The 23,504-nt window shown below is 39.2% G+C and overlaps 1 protein-coding gene across 1 annotated transcript in view; it reads right to left on the reverse strand.

The window, feature by feature from the left end:
* LAMA2 (laminin subunit alpha 2) overlaps positions 1-23,504 on the reverse strand; it is a gene marked incomplete at its 5' end in the record, with an annotated part of 363,202 nt that overhangs the window by 198,338 nt on the left and 141,360 nt on the right. The window contains 6 exons of the mRNA XM_084261417.1: positions 6,263-6,436; positions 7,754-7,894; positions 11,456-11,616; positions 20,136-20,235; positions 21,626-21,804; positions 23,296-23,413. Of these exons, the coding sequence (XP_084117543.1) occupies positions 6,263-6,436; positions 7,754-7,894; positions 11,456-11,616; positions 20,136-20,235; positions 21,626-21,804; positions 23,296-23,413 (873 nt within the window). The remainder of the gene's footprint in view (positions 1-6,262; positions 6,437-7,753; positions 7,895-11,455; positions 11,617-20,135; positions 20,236-21,625; positions 21,805-23,295; positions 23,414-23,504) is intronic.

The following is a 23,504-nucleotide window of genomic DNA, read 5'->3' on the forward strand; positions in this document are numbered from 1 at the left end:
GAACAAACCCCTCATGTATCCTCCCTTTCATAAACTTCAATTTTACTTTGCAGTCTTAAGTAACCACTATCCAATTCAGCTATCTCTAGCTTAGGAATCACCATCACACCATGCTTCTTTGAATATTGATCAGTCCTCAGTACAAATCACCATATATATTAATTCTTTCCAAGTCAAAGCCTTTTTTTCTTTATCTTCTGCTTTGCTGGGCCCTTCATTATTTTAGCATTTGGGATCAGAGATAAGAAGAGTAAGACTTTTCAATCTGGCAAGCGTATTCCCCAATTTACTTTCTTCTTCATTATTTCCTAACACCCCTCAGCATTCTTGCTCCAGCATTCGCATCCCTTCTTTTGTGAAACTACTTTATTTCCTGCTTGTTTCTCCATTTTTCAGCTGCCACTATTGATTAAAACCCTTGCCTTCAAGGCAGACTTGGGTAAGCAGGTAACGCAAAGGACACTTGAGATTTATGAAATAATTTCACCACCAATAAATTTCCTCTTTTCTGTACAGTAGTATAAGATGATTTTAGCACAAAGAAATTAAAAGTATCACGGGATACATAAATGCTGCAGTCGGTGGACTCAGTGAGCCAGTTTCTGAGCCCTGTTTCAACTCATTTCCAAGGCGTAAAGAGGCTGTAACAGTCTACTGGGCATCCTTAGTTTTCCTTGCAATCACAATAATGACTGTACTTAGCTGTCCCAACAGGCTGTCCAAACATCATTAAAAGCATTAATGAGGAACAAAGTGTGCAAAAATTACTTGTGTCTCGGTGGTTCTTTATAGTCATGGGCAGCTGAACCCCAAATAGGATGGTCCTGATGTTGTTTCAATTTGTACTGGGGATCAAGCAGAACCTGTCTAGCCACAGATGTGAAAGAATGTGTTTCTGGTGCCACGCTGAGAGAATATTTCAGCAAAGATAAAGAATCTAAACCCAGTTGTGTAACACAAATTAAGTGAACTTAAAGGAAGCATCAGTCAGCTGTGGTTCAGATCTTTAAACTGCTTTGCTCTTCGCTTGCATTCCTCCTATATTTGTCTCATCCTTTCAGTATCTGAATTTGCCTATTATCTCAATTTGCAGAAGCTATATTGAAGTAAGTGTTAACAAAATAAATTGCACATTTGGTGTACGTTGAAGACATCTTCATACTGTCTGTCGACTGAGTCTGATTACCACAGTGACTTAATTTCAGTCAAGGCAATTTAGATTGTGATTTAAAATAAAATTACATTATTTATATCAGTTTAAGGTTTACTCGTTAAGAAATAAAAGCATATCAATAAACTAAACCAGCTTTTCACCAGCAGAAAACATTCAAATGTAAACGAGAAAAGACACCCAAGTAGCTGCCTTTAGAAAAGATATTTTTCTTTAGGTTCAAATGAATCATTTTAATTTTCTGCCTTGTGTTGGCTGTTGACAGTACTTAGAAAAAACCTGAGGATCTGCAACAACTGTGAATAACTTCAGGGGCGTTACGCTGACTGGAGATTTCTTGCACAGTGCGTGCTGCTGATGCCTATTGCTGTTTCTTTTCCAAAGATGGGCAACATGCATTTCAGTTAACTATATCATCCCACTCACACTTACAAGACATGAAGAATCAATAAATGTCTGTACAAATTTGGTTTTGTTGCGTTATGCCTTCTATTTGAGGATCACACTCCCTACTCCACCCCCAATTTACTTTTGCAGGTTTGGAGATGTTTGTTGTTACAGGTTTAAATCTGCTTCTGAAACTCACTGCTGCACAGAGGACATGAAAAAGGCAAACTCATCACGAACTACTGGACTTCACCACCACTGCCATGATGTTAGGGAATGGTGGTCTGCTTAGACTTGGGCTAGGGAACCAAATCTCTTACATGAGGGCCTAAACTTTCCACCTGAGCAGCTGAAAGAAGTACCTTCTAAAGGTGCACAAAGGGAGATCACATCCCCCCAACCTGCATCTCATCACTTTGCTTCCCTGCCAATAAAAAAAACATACAGGGACACGCTGAAAACATTCAGCCTGCTGGGTAAAGTTTAGACAGAGCTGAGTGTTGGAATGATGTAGTCTAAGTCACTCGCTGCTTTTCATGAGGCCAATGAATTTCAAAGCAAACTGACGGTGGAAAAAAGTAGCTTCCCACACCAATTTCATTTGCATGCCATCCATTTCTACCTCTAGGTGCTATGTTAGATTGTTCTCCTCTTCAAGACAGGCAGTAAAGGTAAGAAAAAGAGTTGTGGACCTAACTTTATCATGTCCCATGAACAAGAAAGTCTTGAAATCTGAAAGCATGACAATACTAGATGGAGCTTTCTGGGTTTAGATGCATTAATAATTTAGGACAATTGATCCTGGCATTTCTGTTCAAGCTGATTATTGTATTATTTACGCTTCTTTATGTTTTGGGTTTCAACTGCCTTCCTCCCCTCTGGGAGCTGTAGACTGCAATTTGCTTTGCATTATTCTGCTTTTTTGCATCAGAATTGCCTAAGAAATGAAAACAAATGGAAGGAAATAAACATAAAAGCCACAAGGACCTAGCCTATGATTATTTTATAATTCAATATATAATCCTATGAGGTATTCTGGGCAGTCTGCAATAGACAATATGTCACAAAACAAACTACTCGCTCCATTCCCAATCTTTAGCTTCCCATAGTAGAGTCCTTTTAAAAGACTGATAGATTTTTAAAGTTTGTATGTATTGACTACAAGCTTATTACAGTGTCTTCCTCTTGGTCTCAAAGAAACATTGACTTCTATAAGTCAGCAAATAGGTTACACAGCTAATTATAAAAGAAGAGGCAAAGTGAAATGACAGCATTAAGTCAAACAAGTCCCCTTCCAGTTCTGTATACACAGATGCCACATAAAACTTTGAGCTGCTGTTTGGCTTTTAAGCACAGGTCAGAGAAAGAACAATGTATCCAACACATGGTGCTTAAATCTATGGAGCTGACCAACATGATGTTCTAGAATTTTTCCAAGAGAAGATTCAAAACAAATTGAATTTTCAATTTCAAATTCAGAAGAAAACCTTTTATTCAAGCACCTTTAAGAAAGACATCCAGGTCTTGGAGAGTGTCCAGAGAAGGGCAACCAGGCTGGTGAAGGGGCTGGAGAGCAAACCTTATGAGGAGTGGCTGAGGGAGCTGGGGGTGTTTAGCCTGGAGAAAAGGAGGCTGAGGGGAGACCTCATCACTGCCTACAACTACCTGAAAGGAGATTGTAGAGATGGGTGTTGGTCTCTTCAGCCAAGTGACAGGTGATAGGATGAGAGGGAATGGGCTCCAGCTGCACCAGGGCTGGTTCAGATTAGACATTAGGAAGAAATTCTTCACTGAAAGGGTTGCCAGTCATTGGAACAGGCGGCCCAGGAAGGGGGTTGAGTCATCAACTCTGGATGTGTTTAAAAGATGGGTAGATGAGGTGCTCAGGGATATGGTTTAGTAGAGGACGGGTATGGCTGGACTCAATGATCACGAAGGTCTTTTCCAACCTAGTGAGTCTGTGATCTTCTGCTTTAATTTTCACCATAACCTGACATCACAAAGGACTAAATTAACTTTACTTGCACAAAATAGGATCATGCTGTACAACTAGTTCAAATAACTCCTGCAAAACAGCATTTGATAGAAGAAACTTTCAGTGCTCTGAACAAATGTTATCAGCACATAACTCATAACACTTCCATACTAATTTATAAAATATTTTAGCATGGACACAAGTTTAAAATAAACCTATAGATCCATTGTCAATGCAAAACTTCTAATCAAAACCAAATGGGGCTTTCAAATACCTTAAAATGTAACAAGGCAATTTTTCAGTAACTAGGAGCTCTAACAGACCACAAGTCCTCATGATTGCTCAATCCTCAGTTCAGTAGGCTATGATAAGGTGGGCAGGTGAGATGATAAACTGTTTTATGATACCTACTAAATCCTTAATACTAGACATTTTAAATCTGTTCTCCCAAATTATCCACTAGATATTTTATTCCTAGAAATTAAATTGCTCCAGGTTAGTCCCAAACACATTCTGCATCAAAAACAGTGTTCATTTTTTCAGTTCAAATGCATATTATACAGTCAGGTAAAATATTTGGCTTTAAAAAAAAAATAATCTGTATTTGTATAACAAAGTTTAAGTTTTGGTAGGAGCATATATATTTAGAAGACTAAAAGTATATGTTGATGTTAAAAAGTACTTTGCTCATGTTTGTGTCCCACTCTGACATAAACAAAAATCCTGGACCATCTACAGTCTCTTGTGATTTATAATGTCTCTTTAAACACACAGTCAAAGATCATTGTCACAGAGCCTAAAGTCACACAGATTTAGATGAAAAAGAAAAGGCTGAAGGCTGCACACTCAGGAGCAAACTATTTATAACATTTTATTCATCCAAAAGAAGCATTTGGGGATGGATGTAAAACAAGCAGATAGGACACATATGGCAATCAACATTGTGTAGGCACATGCACAACATGCCAACTTTATATTAAAAGAATTATTTTAAATAAGGGTTTTGAGCTATATTTGAGAACTAGGAAATGCAGGGTGGTTACTACCTTTTGTTACTCAATTTTGTTTTGGGAAATAGTATTTAAGAGCAATAATTTTAACAATGGAAAGGAATGGCACATTTCTATGAAGGTTTATAAATTACAGTAGAAGTGTACATCTTGATATAAGATTTCCTAAATCGTTCTCTACATTTCCTAAGACAAAAATTCTTAAACAACCTCACCTGCTCTCAGATACCAATTATTTTGCTGTAACACAGCTAGCAATCACTCTTCAAGAAAGGATGTTTTTATCTAGTTTCAGCTATTCAGTTTTATCCAGCTTCAGCTATTTAGAGAAATGTTTTATTGAGTTTACAAATAAGGACTCTCAAAATTCTATTTCCATTTCACTTTCCATAGCATAAATCATATGGCCTAAGCATGTCATTATGACTATAATTTACGTGATGCGACATGACAGTTAAGATGTACTGTGGTAATTTGTGAGTGCTTTCAGTATTATTGTAGTATCAAAATTTTATATGGTTCAGTTATTAAGGCAAATTGCTTCATTCATACAGAGATATCTGACAGCAACCACAAAGGACCTCCAAATTGCACTGAAAAAATATCTTCCGTGTTCAAATAATTCGTGCACAATCTTACCATTATTTTGCTCACTGAATAGAAGCAGGATTTTCTGTCTGGAAAAGTATCGGTTCATATCTCAGGGTAAGTTCAGTAGACATGGAAGATTATAGAAGAAACTCTCCCTTACCCTGTTAAATGAGCCTGACTATCTTTAACAATTTATAGCCATGAACAGGATGCCCAATTCTTTGGAATGATGCTATTTAGTTTCAACATGCTCACTTACCTTCTGTCATGTTGATTTTCAGCCAGCAGGAAGAAAATAAATAAATAAGAGGTTGACTAGCCTGAAGAGACTACAGAGGAAAACGTGCTCAAGTGTATTAGTGTGGGCAACTCTGACAAGTTTTAGTATAATCGGGGTTATGGCAAATGGAAAGCCATTTAGCTTCCTTCACATTTAGGGCTCATTCAGCTCTCAGTTCTACTCTTTGTGAAAAAAGTGAGATTTTCATGAAGGTTTCACGTGCTACAGCAGAAAGTCTACTGGTGAGAAGACTGATAGTCAGACCCCTAAAGCATCCAAGACTTTAGAAAGCAAATATTTGGTGTTAACCTGCAGGGCATGAGCATGTGTGTACGTGCACACGTGGACGCACGCAGGCTTGGATAAATATACGTATTAGAACTGGCACAGAGCTCACAACAGAATTTTCTGAGTTCTAGGGCAGAGAGCTCCCCACACACAAGTTTCTTGCCAAACAGTAAAGTTTTGTAACACACCCCCACAACATCTGATACACAACTTGCATCTCTGAAAAGCAGACGAGGGAACCAGTTTTCAAAGCTGTGGACAAGGTGGGAAGAGAACAGGACAAGCTGAACCACACACCAGCTAATTCATTCAAAAAACAGTGCTGTGAACTGTACAGCCTTCTCTAATACCTGACAGCAGGAGATAGAAGAGGGCTCAAGGTCAAAAATAGTTGATTTTCTCTGCGTTTTGCCTCATACACCTGATTCCTTTCTCTTTGCACTTTTGCTGGTGAAATACCTATCTGATTCAATATTCCCTCAGTTGCATTCCCCCTCAAAGCCTTGCTTCTTTTCTCTATAAATCAAATTAGCGTAGAGGCAAGTACCATCTGTACTTACTTTGTTGCCCAAATAAGAACTGGGTGCGCTCCAATAGTAAGTCTGCGGCAGTACTTTCCGTGCAGCCACATTGCTGATGCTGAACTGCTGCTGCCCATCAAACCGCTTTTGCTTGGGGGTTACTCTGATGAGACCCGATAAGCCAGTCAGATACCAGTCATTCATGTCTTCTATCTATAATAACAGAACACCAAAGCAACATACGTTACAATGAGCATCAGGACATCAGTCATTTCAATGGTCACCGCCTCTCAGTCCCCCATGTTTAAAAACTGGTTAGGTTCATATGATGAATAGCAGTTTAGGAACAAAGGAAACAACAAAGTATCAACAGAAAAAAAAATTTCTTATTCTATGTAACTGTGAATATAAGTTCTGAGTAACGTGAAGTAACTGCAAGCATTTGCTTTCTCTGCTTCATATGGTCCACAGTGAGGACAAAATTCTATCATAGAAACCTATGCATCGGAATATCAGTCACAGAGGGTCTAGAAGATGAGGTGACAAATGGATATACATTTTCTGATTGTTGTGGACAACATAATTTATAATAATTTAAAAATTTAAAGCCTTAAAATTTACATGTTCAAATACACTTGCTAAAGCAAAGCAGGAAAGCACCAGAACTTGAATTCTGAAATCCCATCACTAGAAATGAATCATCAGAGAAGAGCACACTGTTCATACAAAGACGGCTTCTAGAGCCTGAATACAGGCAGAACAATAAATTAGCTCAGCTATGGGATGGACAATTTTCCAGATGCCGGTATGTAAATGAGCATACTAGGCACACATGATTTTCCTTGCTGACTTCCAGCATACCAATTCACACAAAACCAGGAGCTAGTAGACCTGGGACACATTTCCCAAACTCGATTTACAGACATGAATATGTAGCATACATCCATTACAGTGGAATCAGTGTCTGAGCTTTGAGAACTAATGTAAAGTTTAGAGTAAAATTGCAGGCTAAAGACATTTTTTACAGCACAGAAAAAGAATACTTAGTTCATCTTCCTTTCACATCATTTCCTAGGAATGCAGTATGCAAAAGAAATTCACTCAAAATGCCCCCTGTAGGGCATCCCTTTTTCTTACATAAGTTTTGTGTTGCACATTTAGTGTTCCAAAATTCTTAATTATTGCAGTCCTAGAAATTTAATAATGACTTGGCTGCTCTATGGAGATGTTGCATTGGATTTGGGGCTGATTTTGTATGCACATTCCAGGACTGTGTTTATGCACATAGCTTCATTTTTGACTCATAACTTCTTTTGCACTTCTCATTGCTCGACTGCCCTTTTCCAGAACTTTCTCAGAATGAAGAGAAACAAAACCTGTAAGCTTTTTCTTTTGGATAAATGAAAAATATATGGGGCATAAAGGAACACGCATGACTTTATAATGAGATGCACTCTGGTGCCAACAGGCAGTGACAACACACAAACACAAACCCAATTACGTGTGCAGATACAGTATGATTTTTCTTACACTTCTGTAGGTAAGGTGAGAGTGTGTGCAGACATTTGTTTTCCCAGAGCAGAAACATTCCTCACAGCCTTTGGGATTATTTTGCTGCAGATTGAAGAAACCTGGTTTGCAACGATCACAGTTGTCTCCTTCAACATGTTCCTGGAAATGTACATTATATTATTACTTCAGTTGTCACAGATTAAAACTTGACATCACCAGCTTTCTACTCTGCAGGAGAGTATAAATGCAGGAGTATGACACTTGTAGGAAAGACTCTTCTTATTTGTATTAGTAGCAACTCCTCTACACAACAAAAGTTACTCTGACTGCACATAACTAACAGGACAAGGAAGTTGGACACAGCAAGTTCTGTATTTTTCTCTTCTACATGAGTAGACATACCTGATCTCACAGAACAATCTGGTTTATTTTAAAAGCATCAGATGGGAAGAAAGTACAGCAAACAATGCTACTGCCTCAACAACCAGAGTTTGTAGTAGTTTGCTGATAAAATCTGTGCACGCCCAATTGTTGCAAACTACAGTTACAGAGCTATAGTTGTACCACTCATTCAGAGTATCAGTTTTTCAGTGGTCTATCATCAACAGATGAATTCAGGCTAAATTTAAGTGTCAAAAGGGCTATGTTTCCTCTTTCCATAACTACATGTGTTTGCCAGTGCTGCAGCCAGCTCTCCCTGAAGAAAGCCAAGCACTAAACATATATGAAAAAAAATCCTAAATTTAGCATCTGGTGATTACACTTTGCAGATAAATCTTCTGTTGTGCATTAATTCCTGCTAACTTACACAATAAATCAGTTTATCACATAGACAAAGAAAAAACTAGCTTTGCTACAAGGGGTATGTTGCAAAAGGCTGGTGCGATGGTGCTGGATTAGTAGTTCAATATTTTCCCTAAAATAGCCCAGAAAATTCTTTCTCTTTCAAAAGTGTTGTATACAGCCTCTTTAATCCTGGAGAGAGTGCTCTATGGTATGCACCCAGGACCAAATTGTTGCCTCCACGTCAGCAGAGAATGAGCACACTCTAAAAAGCCTGCCCAAGCTGGGTAGCCTATGACTGCTTGAAATACACAGCCCTGAAGCAAGTTCAGTGAAAGCCAGTTGCTACCCTCCTGGTTAAGACCGAGCAAAGAGTGTGTGAGAAAGGGTAGCACAAAAGGGTTAGGAGAAAATAGGAACAACGAGGGGGAAGGGGAAGGACAGGTAAAGGAGGAGATAAAATGAAAATGTAAATAGGTTTTCACCACTAATTATACAGTAACAACATATGTAGCAAAATATCTTTGCTCTAATTCTATTGCTGTGCTGTATCTATATTCCTCTTCAGCAATATTACATAGACTTTTCAAAAAGCCAGAAAGCTCTTTAATACAACTCAAGGCTATCAGTTGATTACTTTTAACTTCAACATCTCATTAATTTAAAGAATGGTATTTTTACATTCTCACCAGCAATCTGAAGATTAATCAATGGATTTCATTAGCACAGGTAGGCTGAAATCATCCAGCTACTCATGCTTCATATGAAAAATAACAGGGGTAACAACTGGGAACTCATGGGCACCCAAATGCTCTCACGCACAATTCTACCAGCCAGAATCACGATGGTCCCTAAAGTTTCAGACCTTGCTGATGTGCTTAGTGTGTGCAGAGTGGGAAGGGTAAAACAAAGAGACATCTGAAAAGCAAATGTCTTAGTTTAAATAAAAAGTTGTCCTACACTGTAGTCACAAGCAAGTCATCAGTGAGTTAAACTTGTGTAATTCAACTGAGTAGGCAGCAATTCAGCGGATAATAGATAAAAACCATGAAATTGGAAAGGAGATCCAACCTATTCAGCCAATGAAGCAGTATTCCTACAGCCTCATTGATTTCTGAAAACTGTGTTCCATCCAGTTTTTAATTATGCAAAAACCAAGACTTTGAGCCCATAACTTAGAAAGCTCTCAGATAATTAGCGACAAAACTGGCATTTATACTGGTCCCTCACCTTTCTGTGCTTTAGTTTACTCTGGCTAATGTGGTAAAGATAACAATCTAATGCCCACTTTGCTGCATTTTGCTACTTATGGTTAGACCTGTTTTTCAGCAGTCAATTTCCTTTACAGGAGAACTATCTTTAGTAAATGTAGAGCTCATCATATGTAATTGAAAGATGTGATTAAAAGAAGGGAAGCGTTTTTCCTAAGACCTGCTATTAACTTGTCCAGACATCCCACTTTATTCTTCATATGGAGCATAACTAATCTGATGATTTCAGTGTCCCTTTGACCATAATCTACTTAGATTTGAATTTGCAGATTGCTAGCGAAAATAAATATGTATGTATCTGTATCTCAGCTATCTGCAAAGGGCATCACTTTTCTCCCACAAGCACTTAAGAAGGGATTAGAGGAGCAGAAAGGAAACAAAGGATGAACAGCAAGAAAAAAGTGTCCACGGTGTGGACTCTTGGGATAGGAACAATTATCTCTAGTCCATATTTGTTCATTTTGGTGTGATTGTACTAACGGGTCAGTTCAACAACTCAGCAGTGGTTATCTTGTGTACCAAATGTACACGACACCTTCATCAAAGTCAGTATATAGCCAGAGCACCCCTTTCCTGATCTTCTAGACTTGATAGCTAAGGGATTAGAACTGTGATATGGATAGATTTTATTTCTGACAGAGAGCATGTGACTGTTACATAAAGTGCGAATAAGGTTAATTCTCTGGGTAGATTTGAGTGCTATTCAGCTGTCACACCAGAGCTTTATGTGTGTATGCAGCTTGAGCTGATAGATTGAAGGATTTCTGGTGTGTTCTTATATTTGAGGACGTAATGTAAGTATTTTTAAATCCACATTTTCTACTAATTCTGTTAATTAAATGCAGGAAGGAAACTCCCACAAGTACAACACAGAAAAATTGACTCCCAGTACAGCAAATTGTCCTTTGCCCTATTCATAGTCATTTACTAAACTGTGATTTAACAGAGCAACACCATTTCTAAAGCATTTTGGGTGACTAGCTATTTTATAACAAGTGGCTGCATCTGTTTTTTGAAGTTTTATAATTCCATATAATATCAATATATAATTTGCTGGAGGTACATGAAACCACACAGAGAAAATTAATTCTTAAATTTTCTTCCTAGAAATTAAGAAATTAATCCTACAGAAATGATGGATTATTATTTTAAATATGTTAGAGATACCTAAACAACCATCCCAAGGCAGGAAAGGATGCTCTCAGTTTGGAACTTAGCAAGAGAAGAGGATTATATTCCTAATGACATCTCCTAAAAGGCAACTTTTTTTTTTTAATACATCATGACTGCACCTCATTTTCCCTTTTGAAGTCACATTACAGGTTAGTTTTAGAACCCACAATAGTTTAAGCATACAGTTTCTGAGCAGATGAGGATGTGAGTTTGAAGCCAATGATTCACAGGCTTCTTACATACCCCTTCATCACACATTTCTCAGTGCTTGTATGACTGGCAGCAGGCTCCTAGGTATTTATGTTCCTTCCAGTGAATTCTGAGATGCCACAAGACAATCTAAGACTTTGAAGGACCAAGAACAAGAGTTCTATGAGAAGCAACTAACAGATATGGCTAGGTAGGCCAGTGGAAGACTGTTGTATGATAGAAAATCATTAACTAAAACCTTTCAATTTTGTTAGTATGGCTCAGAAGAATTTCACATCCATACCTTGCAGATACAGGGACCTATGCAAGGGTCAACATTGACGCTGCCTTTCAGTGAGCAGTTGCAGGGCAGGCACTCAGGATATCCTGTGTACCCCAAGGCACATCTATTGCAGCTCTCTCCTGCATAGCCAGTCTTGCAGTGACAGAAACCAGGCAACAGATCTGTGGGAAGAGGGAGAAAACACAAGACATGTCTGATTTATCATTATCATTATTATTATGAGATAGATGTGTAAGAGTGCTCAAAGCAATGCCTTTGATAGGTATAACATAAAGGCATTTATGGTGGACCAGACACCTACTTAACTCAGTCCTGTCTGTGAGAGGCTAGAATAAAGCATGTACAAATAGAGCAAATATACAGTGATTTGAATCCTGAGCTTCCAGAAATTCACATATTAAAGGTGTTCTAAACTGAAACTTATCCCTACCTCCTTGCATCTAACAGTCCCTGAAAAACCTTCTCTTCAAATAATTCACCTAATCGCCTTTGAACATGCTTTTACTTTCAGAATCCATAAAGCTCCCCAGCAGTAAGTTCCACTTTCAGTCCTGTGCACTGTGAAAGAAAACACTGACATGTGTTAAACCTGTATTTATCACCCTCTAATTCTCATACCACAGAAAAAAGCAAGTAACCATTCCCTACCCACTTTCTCCACGTCACCTGTGATTCCAATACACCTCTATCATATCCCACATGCCATTTTTATTTCAAATGCCAAATACTCCTAAGCCTATTTAATATCTCTTCACACAGAAACTCCTTTGTACGGCTGGAAGTCTCTGTTGTCCTTCTCTGCACTGTTTCCAGCTCTAATAAATTATTTAAGGGTAAAGGAGTGCATATGGTGGACCTAGAAATGGTTTGATGTTTCTTTCAGTTTTGTTTTTTAACCATCAGTAATATTTCCTAAGGCTCTGTTGACCTTTTTGACTACTGCTGAGCCAGGACTGAGTTGATACATTTAGGGCACAGTCCAAGGTAATTCTAAGAACTGTTTCACAACTGGTAGTGTCTAATGCAGAAATTGCTCTAATCAATTTACAAGCAGAACTACTTTTGTCTGTGTTCCATTTTTCCTTTAATTGCTACAGAAATTCATCAGTTATTTTACTACCCAGCCACTGACTATCTTGAGATCTTTCTGAACATTTTGCAGTTCTTTTATTTTTCTATGCTGAAAGAGTTTGTACTTGCTAACTTTGTCACCTTCCTACTCATCCCTTTTCCAGGTTAAGCATGAATATTTTCAACAGTTCATACTGATCATCACTGTGAAAACGGTCCATTTATTCTTATAACCAAGTACTAACCCATAAGAACCCATGAAAGAACCTTTCCTCCTTATTCTATTGCACTTTCTTTCCTGGTGAAGTATCTTGTCAAAACTTTGAAAATCAAGATACAATATTAATCAAATCAGCCTTTGTTCACATGTTCATTGAATCCTTCAAACAGATTCTTAAGGAACACTGTCCTATAAGCCTTATATCAAGTTTTGCTTTTTTTTGCCAGAGTTCAGAAAAGGTCTAAATCATTTGTTGTTGTTCTACTGATTTGCTTGGTACTGAACCAGACCTTCTGATTTTAGTTTCCTGGAAACCTCTGCCTTTCTTTTAAAAATTGGATAAACAATTTCTATTTATGTAATATTAATGGAAGTTTTTGATAGCACTTAATGTTTCAAGCAACGCCAACATCCAGAAGCCATGGATAAATACGATATATGCTTGATGAATTTTTATTCTTCATTTATGGGCTTCCTCTGAACCTGACACTCATGTCTGAGAAATCTCTTCTGACTTGTCCCCATGAACAAAGACTCCCAAGTAGGAAATTTCCCAGGCTCTTCCATTAATAGAAAAAAATAAGGCCTCCTTGTTCCTATAAGAATGTTGATTTGACTGCCCTTTGAGAGGAAAGTTTTAAACCAGTTCACATGCATAAATCCAGAGGTCTTATGGTTTCTCTAACCAGCTGTTTGAAGAATCAGCCACTAACAGAGTTTTAAATGATAGTAACTGTTAATCTACAGAGATATGAAATTCAATCTGTCTTCTCTAACCTTGCAGCCTCTTTGATCTCCTGCAGCACATCATATTGACTGTCACCTTCTTGATCTGTCCTAATTACACACAGAATTTCAGTGCATGAAATTTCCGTGTTACTTATTATCATGGAACCACGTGCTCTGCTTTGATGCCTGTGGCCCAGATGATTCTCAGATTTGTGAGTTACTCTCCTCTCAGCTAGCCACTGGCACAGCAGGACTCAGGGTCTTTTGTCATCTGGGTCAGTGCATCCTAGCCAGACAGTCTTGTGTACTGAGAGAAACTTCTGTTCCTTCCAGATGAAAATACCCTGCTGCACATCAGGGTTCAGCAGTGAAAGACACAGGCAAGTCTAACTCTAAAAGTGAGCTGGTCTTATCTTAAAGGTTCAAGAACTCATCCTCAGGTCTCATGAGGTAAGTCTCAGCAAACTCAAATTCAATTAAAAGCCTCAGTATGGAACAACTCCCAAATACTCATTTAAATCCATAGTCTCTCCTACACCGCCCAGTCAGTCTGGTTTTTTAGCTCTTTATAGAGAATCTTCCTTTCTCCTGTTCTTTCCTTTCTCTGCAGTTCAGGAAGAGAGACCAGGAATGGAAAACGCTGTCACCAGCGTAGCAAACCCCTTTGTTATGCAGAATACACAGCAGTGGATAACCTTCAGCCTACCACCCATCAAGAGAGCTCACACACCACAACAGAGGAAGGCATAGAGACTACTAACTGCCATGTATTCTTCCAGCTCTTAGGCTTGTTTGTAGGGTTTATCTGTACATTGTTTTGGCTCGATGACTCCTCTCATTTACAGCCCCTGCAAGACCCAGGCTCTCATTGTATGTAAATACCCATCAGTGTTCCACTAGTTATTTTTGACCAAGCTTCTATAGTGCATGTGTAGTGCATATTCTGTCAACAGCCTAACTGCACTTCAATTTAGGGCAGATGTTCCTGGGTTTTGTTGTTGTAATGGACTAACATTTCAGCAGAAGCACATCTTCTGCTTTTCGCCTGTAACTTCATAGGTCTTGTTTGAATGGGGCTTTATTTGTTGAAGATGTTATTCCCTGTTTTCTACCTTAATATTAGCAGCTTCTGTCCTATCTTTGAGTGTACAGAGTCTTTGAAAGTTCATCCTAGAGGATGAGTCATCTTTAAAGATTGGTTTTATCAGTCACTTTTCTCCTAGCCTACCAGTCTTTCAAAACTGCACAACAATAAAGGAATGCAAAAGCACACACCAGAGCCCTGAAGAGCCCTGCAATCCCAGGACTGGCCTCTGCCACTTCTGCTCCTGCTCAGCAGTGTACAAACTCCAAAAACCATCTCATGGAAGTCAGTGGGACTGCTTGCTGAGCAAAGTGCTCTGAAGCCTGAATAAAGATCAAAATGTTTGGATGGTTTTTATCCTAAAATGTCTGAGAAAGTTTCTGAGCAAAAATAAACATCTGTCATTGGGATTATATTGTACACAAAGAGCAGCAGAGAAAGAACTTCTCTTTGTGCAGTGAAGACTGAGTCACAAAACTCTGCCAGTTTCCAAACCTCACAGACCTTGCAGGTGCTCAGAAGCCAAGTAAAACTGCTATTTGTTAAAATCTAGCAGCTACATCCTGAAACAACAATACTAATTGACTGGGGAAGCCTAAATACTAGAGTACAAAGTAGCTTTGGACGTATAGGTTCCAGTTTTCTTCTCTATGGACAACTGCAAATGATCACATCAGAAATGGGTAAGTTTACCTGTTATTAGGATGGGTTGGACATAGGTGGATGAATTCAGTTTTAAATTGCTGCCTTTCAGCTACAAAACTACAAGACATTTTCATCAGCTTATTTTATCAATACCACCCTTTGCAAACATACTGTGATTTATTTGAAGTTTTGGCTCTCTCTTTTCTATATTGCTCACAAACATATCATTCAAGCATTCTTGAAGATTCAAACTCAAATATACACTATACCAACTAAATAATAATAATACTTCATTTCAGAATATTGAGTCAAAAACGTGAAGACAAAGTTATATTAGGCTGATTGAAATGGAAATTATACATGCTCAATATACAAAAATAAGTTTTTGTCCTGAAACAATGCCTGGTCAATTATAAAGTGACTCCTTCATGCCTTTCTCTCATCTATTGAAACCTGATGATGACTTAAGAATGCAATAATTTAAATCCTCTTGCTGTACTTCATCAGTGTACCAGTTGTTATGGTATTTTCTAAAATTATCCATATTAATTGTTGCTTACAGTATTCAAGTGCACAGAGAACGTACAGCCTCCAGCTTTATTTTCCTTGAGAACTATTCATGGTGATTTTATATCCCCAGTGATTTTCTTATTATGGTATTTCCATTTAAATTTCATATTTTAAATGTACCACACTCATTTGCTTATCACACATTTAAGAAGCATATTCCCATTTTACACCAAGCAAAAAATATCTCCTGAAAGCATCAGCCAGGAAACACTGAGATGTATTTTAACCTCCTGAGTGTGTATTCATTCTGGTTCACAGGTGAACAGATAGATTCCTTCAGACAGATCATGCTTTCCAGCCTTTCCTTTATGAAGGTTCCCCAGTGCTTCAAACCCAACTGCTGCCCAGGGTGAGCAGTGTACAGTAAAAAGAATTTTATCAGGGTCCTGAATATAAATTTGAGGGGGGAAAAAAAGGTAAAAAGTGCTTTCAGGACAGTTCTCTGCTAAAAATTATATCCAGACCTGCTCTTGATTGTAACATGACTTCTTCATTATCACAAAAATCAGCCAGTGGGCTGAGGGAGCTTTTCCCCCTCTACTGTGCCAGGGAGAGAGTCCAGTGGAGGGCTTCAAAGGTGATGAGGGGGCTGAAGCATCCCTCGTATGAGGAAAGGCTGAGAGCGCTGGGTCTGCTTAGCCTGGAGAAGACTGAGAGGGGATCTCATCAATACTTATAAATATCTAAAGGGTGGATGTCAAGAAGGTGGGGCCAGCCCTTCTCAGAGGTGCCCAGTGACAGGACAAGGGGCACTGGACACAAACCGGAGCATGGGAAGTTCCTCACTCTGAGGGTGTCAGAGCACCAGCACAGGCTGCCCAGAGAGGTTCTGGAGTCTCCTTCTCTGGAGATATTCAAAACCCTCCTGGACATGACCTTGTGCAACCTGTTCTAGGACTAGATGGTCTCCAGAGGGCCCCTGCAATCCCTGCTGGTCTGTGACCCCATTATTCTGTGATTCTTTGAACTGATTTCATTAACAAATGCATTAACTACTTTGGGGAGGAAATTCTGTGTGTGATGGCTGTTACCTGAATCACAACTGTTGTTTTTGTCATATATGAGAAGAAATAATTTGAACACACAGAATAACATCTACCTACAGTGAATAATTTGGGAAGAGTAGACACCAGTGGGTTTAAAAATCAGTAAAGATAAAAAAATGCTTCATGTGCTACAAACAGCAGACTCAACAAAGATGAAGAATACATGACAGTACTCAAAAGCAACAGGTCTCTGACCAGTGGCAGCCAAATGCATTGAGTTTCAGGAAGACCAGGAGAAGCTGGTTACAGTAAAGCCAGAAAATGAAAACTTGAATTTTATGAAGAGAACAAAAGAACTCTGGTTCTCGGGGTTGGAGGAACTGCTGAGATATGAAACTTATTTGAACGTCTGGGGCTAGATGAGCAAGGCTGGCCACTTGCTAATAAAAGTAAAGGGAGGGAAAACCCAATTTTGGATACGTTATCTGCAAAATGGCAGCATGACACAGTTCTTGGTTTATTGGAAGGACAGAATTAATGATCTTTAGATTAGATGGATGGAGGCAGAGAAAAAGCAAGCAAGGAAAGGAGGGGTCCAAACAGGAGCTTTATTCTCTTCCTAGAGAGGTCCAGAAAAGAAATTACCAAATCAGTTGATCAAAAAGGTAAAGGAGATACGGGAAGCAAGGTGTTACAGGACTCTATGACCCAGTGGGATTCACAAAGCATCAGCAGATTTAGAAAGTGACTACAAGACAGGTTAGATGTGCTGAATGCTCACAGGCAAGAATTAGACATTATGAGAGCTCCTAACAACGCTATTACTGACAACCAAACAAGACAGAAAAATGTCTTTACCTCTTTGCTTCCCTGTTCCCATGAGAGAAGAGCTGACAGCCTGTTAAGTGCCTTTCAGCTGTCAGGCCCACAGAGAATGACCCGCACCAGTGGCCAGCACAGAACAGCACATAGTATGAGAAGCTTCTTTGCTGTATCATGCCTGTCATCTATAACCCTATAACATACACTCTAACCCACAGGTTCAGTACAGTCTCACCCTGTTTTTTTCCAGCTTTGGGATTCATCCTCTCTCTTCTACTGTCTCTCCTATCAATCCATTTGATGCACTGCATTGGATGTCCATGCCTAGGCACTGGCAGCAGGGGGGCTGCAGGATGGCCTCCATGAGGAGAGGACCTGTGCCCTGCCCCAGATCCAGCCAGCTCCAATGGACTCATTTAAGGGCATGAGCCCCTCTCCCAATTGGGTCAGAGGACAGGGAGATGGCAGACGTGTTCCAGCTGCTGGAGCAGAGATTATCCTCCAGCCCCTGGATGAGATCACATCCACACTGCACACCATGGAAGACCTCATGGAGGAACAGGTAGATATTTCCTGAAGGAACACCCATGGTGGAGCAGATTTTTTTTCCCTAAAGGACAGCAGCCCATGGGAAGAGCCCATGTTGGAGCTGGGGAAAAATGCGAAGGAGAAAAAAGCATCAGAGAGAAACCATTATGACCACAACCCCCATTCCCCATCCTCCTGCACCACTCACTTGTGGTACAGGGAAAGAGGTAGAGGATTTAGGAATGAAGGAAGGAGGCTGAGCCTGTAAAATAAAAAAGCAGTGTGGGGGGAAGGAGGATGAAAGCTTGGGTTGTTTTTTAAAAATTTCCTTGTTTTTCACTATCAGAATTATTTAAATTGTCAATGAGACCAATGGGATGATGGGATGAGGTTTAACAAGGCCAAGTGCAGAGGGCTGCACATGGGACAGAACAACCCCATGTAGCGCTACAGGCTGGGGGAGACTGGCTGGAGAGCTGTCAGGCAGAGAAGGACCTGGGGGTGTTGGGTGACTGCAGGCTGAATATGAGCCAGCAGTGTGCACAGGAGGCCAAGAAGGCCAATGGCATCTTGGCTTCTATCAAAACCAGTGTGGCCAGTAGGTGATTGAGCCCCTGTACTTGGCATTGGTGAGACTGCACCTGAGTACTGTGTGCAGTTCTGGGCTCCCCACCATCAGAAGGACATTGAGGTCCTGGAGCGAGTGCAGAGAAGGGCAACCAGGCTGGGGAAGGGGCTGGAGGGCAAATCCTATAAGGAGCAGCTGAGGGAGCTGGGGGTGTTCAGCCTGGAGAAGAAGAGGCTGAGGAGAGACCTTATCACCATCTACAAGTACCTGACAGGAGGTTGTAGAGGATTGGGAGATGGTCTCTTCAGCCAGGTGACAGGTGATAAGATGAGGGGGAATGGGGTCCAGCTGCACCAGGGCAGGTTCACATTGGACATTAGGAAAAAGTTCTTCACAGAAAGGGTCGTTGGGCATTGGAATCTGTTGCCCAGGGAGGTGGTTCAATCACTGACCCTGGATGTATTTAAAAGATGGGTAGATGAAGGTGCTCAGGGATATGGTTTAGTAGAGGACAGGTATGGTTGGACTCAATGATCTCAAAGGTCTTTTCCAACCTGGTAACTCTCTGAGAGAGTGGCTGGGTGGGTAGTTGGAAGCTGGCCAAGGTCAACCCACCATATATACCACTGTGCCAGTAATCAGTATCATTTTATTAAACTCATGTAATCAGTACATGGTTGCTACAGTAGATTTTACACCTCTGGGCCCTGTATTTGCATCTCTGCTATACTGCTTTTATGTTCCATTCATCTCTATTTCAAAATAGATTGCTACAACATCTCATGTCAATAGATGGTAATTAGCCCAATTAAAACTTCTCCTAAGAACTGACTAGCCCAATTAAAACTTCTTCTAAGAACTGACCTTGAGTTTCATTGTTATCTTCCCACAGTATTTTCAGAAGTTTTTCAACAAAAGAACCAGAAAAATATGGCAATCCATTGTTTCCAAAGTGAAAGGAAACAGTTTATTCTCTCTTTGAAGAATTTTTTTACAGGGTTAGGGTAAACAGCTTGCAATCCTACATTAATAATATAGATGGCATATTATTATGACAACTTTTAAACAGATTTCTCTTGAGATTTCAAATGGAAATATGCTTAGAGAGGAAAAGAGATTAAAACATTATGGATGTACTAGTTTTAATCTCTGCTGTAAAGGAAGAAAGCTCTTTAAAGCCAAAATTGTCCAATACATTCCATGGGGAACACTCTTCCAAATGCACCAAGACATGAAAGAGGTCTCAGCAAATTTTGGAATATCAAATTTGAGTTTCCAAAGAAAAATATCCAAAAAATGCAGGTGGATTATTGTTTGCATGAGTAAACTTAAATTAAAACAAAAAATTAAAAGTTTTTTTTTTTTAAAAAGAAGAATAAAATCAGAAATGTGAGTCAGCTTTTCTTTGACCATTGCTGAACTCAGGCTTTAACCCCACTGCCTTTCAGGGATCTTACCTCCCTCTGCATGGTTCTCGTCTTTGACACAGGTATCATGCAAAGACCCATTTGGGTCACAGGAACACGGCTGGCACGGCTCTGGGCTGTCTGGCAATACCTACACAAACAAAGGGATTACAAACCAAAATCTTACTGTTAATAACTGCAAACTCTTATTTACCTGTTAAAATAAATTTAGAGAAAACAACTTCTGTTTACATAGCTTGCACTTGAAGAAAAACGAGATGGTTGCCCAAATTACCCCATGCAGTCGAGGCATTGAAGTTACATTTTGCACTTTTTTAGAAACACATAAGTGATTTAGATACAAATATGTTTCCAACTTTAAAAAAAAAGGACAGATGTAGAGATAATAACTGACCCATGTATTATTAATAAAACGTAATTAAGTAGATCTTAAGCATTCACTACCCAAAGAAATATTGAAAAATAGTTCAGTTGTTCTGGTCAATGTGAGTCATAAACCTAACTGAAGTTTGTTACCCTTTTTTTTTCAGTTACTGGCTAAGTGAAAAAAAGTGAACATTAGAAAATGGAATAATTTTCTTTTGATCCTGAAAAGGTTACCTCAACCAAACTTAGACTAAAACCACACTGGGAATATGAGCTAGAAGTTCTGCATGAACTCCACTTACTACAGATAAACCATACACACATATAAATAAAATAAAATTGCTATTAGTTGAATGACAACCTGATTCAGAGCTAAAAAATCAAGCATCCTGCTGTTGAAGAATTCAGTATTCATTTTCTCAGGCTCTAAGGCTAAACCTAGTATATTTGGGACAATGTAATTATTGTTATTTGCTGCTGTTTCCTGGTCGAGGATTGAAAACCAATCAGAATAAAGTCCATTATTTACCCAACTGACACTACACAGACTAAATATTGGGGATTTAAGCACACAGTAACAGCGTAGCTGTCCGAAGCACAGGCACAGCCCACACTGGCAATACAAACTAATATAAAATCCATCTTCTGACAGCTTCAACTGAGATGAAAATTCAGCCTTATACGATAAACGCAAGAACCAGTTCCCGCTGCGCTGGAAATGAAAGGCATTCATGGGACACTATAGAATTTCAGTGGTTATTAATTCTACACCGCATTTAAAAAGTAAAAATTACATCCTGTCTCTCTACTATCAAATACAGCAATATTTCTTTGATCTTCGGTAACAAAACTTGAAATTGATTACTGAGGCAAACGTTCTGTTTATAGGATCACATCCTCTTTTAAATTGAATTGAAAGACAAGCTGGAGGCCCAGACCTCAGCTGCATTCCTTCCTATCAACACAACTCCCCGGCATATTTCGGTGAGCATTAACTTCACAGAGTTCCATCTGCGAAAGGCAACTACCACGGGGCTGTCAGAGGCCAACCTTCAGAAAACTGCAGCCCAAACTGTGTCGCCTCTCTCTAATCCCTCAGCTCCCCACGCCTAGGGGAAGGTTTGCAGCGGAAGGGCACCAGAAGGCGCGCTTACCCCTTTGGGTCTGAAGTACCCGTCGACGCACATCTCGCAGTTCACCCCAGCGGTGTGGCCCGTGCAGTTCACACACACGCCTCCCCCGATGTACTGTCCATGGACGTTCAGGCTCTGATTCCTGTCTGCAACATCCTGATCATAGTAACACTCCTCAGTCTTCCCGTGACAGTTGCACGCTAAACGAGAGGGAGCTGTGTTAGCAAACCGTTCCTCAGGTAAAAAGAACTGCCCAACTTCTTATCATTCACACTGGGTAAATCGCAACTGACAGCACACCCCAGCATTAATTTACTACTTCAGCTATGAAAAGTAATGTGGTACCATCACAAACGTAGCCAAAGATTCTGTATATTGCCCTGTTTTATTTTTGGTCTGGGGGAGCACAGAACTTGATGAATTACAAGGAAAACAGCAAAACTCTGTTAGTAAATTTAAAAAATTCCAAGCAAGCTAAATGTCATCCTAAAAACACTTGATTTGCACATATGCATATAAGAAATGGTCAGAACAAAGACATTCACAATCTTAAAACTTCTTTACAAGTTGAGATTTGAGCTCTTAGAGATGTAGTTTAGTAGAGGGCAAGTATGGCTGGACTCGATGATCTTAAAGGTCTTTTCCAATTCTGTGATTCTGTGCAATTCTTAGCTTCAGGTCAACATGCAGGAGAGCCAATCTAATAACCTGTTGTTGTGAAAATGATATCTCTCTGTCTCTTACCCCCTTCCCCTGTGGTAGTAAAACATTAATTTCCCCATAAAGAAAAAGGTCATCAACATTGCAAAGAGTCATTCTCCTCACATCTGAACTATATCCCTAGGAACTGTTTCCACTCTGAAAGTGCAACAATTCACTGAGGATTAAACAGGGAATAAAAATTAAAAATTATATGTGAAAATAAATGTCCCCTGATTCGAATCCAGAATGTATCCCAGGTGCAGATACAGTCCCTACTGAAACAAAGGCCTCTGTGACTGAAGTTTACAGGAAACAAATAAGGAATTACTACTATTAGCATGGAGATATCTCTTTCTTTTTTTTTACTTTTAAGCAGTCATGGTAAAACTATAACTTCAATCCTACAATTGAATAAACACTCACATGTAATGGAACACTGGATTTTATTATATTCAGAAATTTACCTGGTATGTGACCCTTGGAAGTAAGGTGTAAAGTTCAATTGTAACTATCCTTACTACAGTAAATTTGAAAATGAAATTCCCACCTTGGGAAGGTGATATTTCAAGGTATGCTTTTATTCCCTCTTGAGGAACTAGATACACTGATTTTTACATTAAAACAGTCAGAAACTCCAACTGCAATATGATCATGTAAAGACATTTTGTATGTTTTTTCACTTGTCACGATATAGTCCTGTTATTTTATCCAAAAACCAGCATCACAGTTATAAAAATTAATAAATAAAAATTATTTTATATGGTATTCCACCAACATCAGCATATTACCCTAAAATATTCTGAGTTCAATAAACCAATGAAGCTACAAGTAGTTGTTCTGTTAATTTTTTTGAGGCAGACTAAGTGAACAACAACTGATCCATAAACAAATGTGTTTACACATATAATTAACTACAAAATCACGTAGGATCTGATTTCAGTTTTCACCAGCAGTTGCTATAAGCCTCCTCTTCTGTACTGTGTACTTACGTTCACATTCATGCTTAACCAGGAAAGTGCCAGCATGCCAAGGCTTTTGATTGAAACCAGGACAACACCGATCACATGTCTCTCCGCATGTGTTGTGCTCACACTGACAGATGGATTTCTAATTTCAAAGAAAATCAAATATTTATATAATGTGATGATACGAAGAATCTGTCCAAATTATGAAAACACCAAGAATGGCTATACTTTGT

This window comes from Gallinula chloropus, assembly GCF_964237585.1.
Source record: "Gallinula chloropus genome assembly, chromosome: 3".
Taxonomy (NCBI): domain Eukaryota; kingdom Metazoa; phylum Chordata; class Aves; order Gruiformes; family Rallidae; genus Gallinula; species Gallinula chloropus.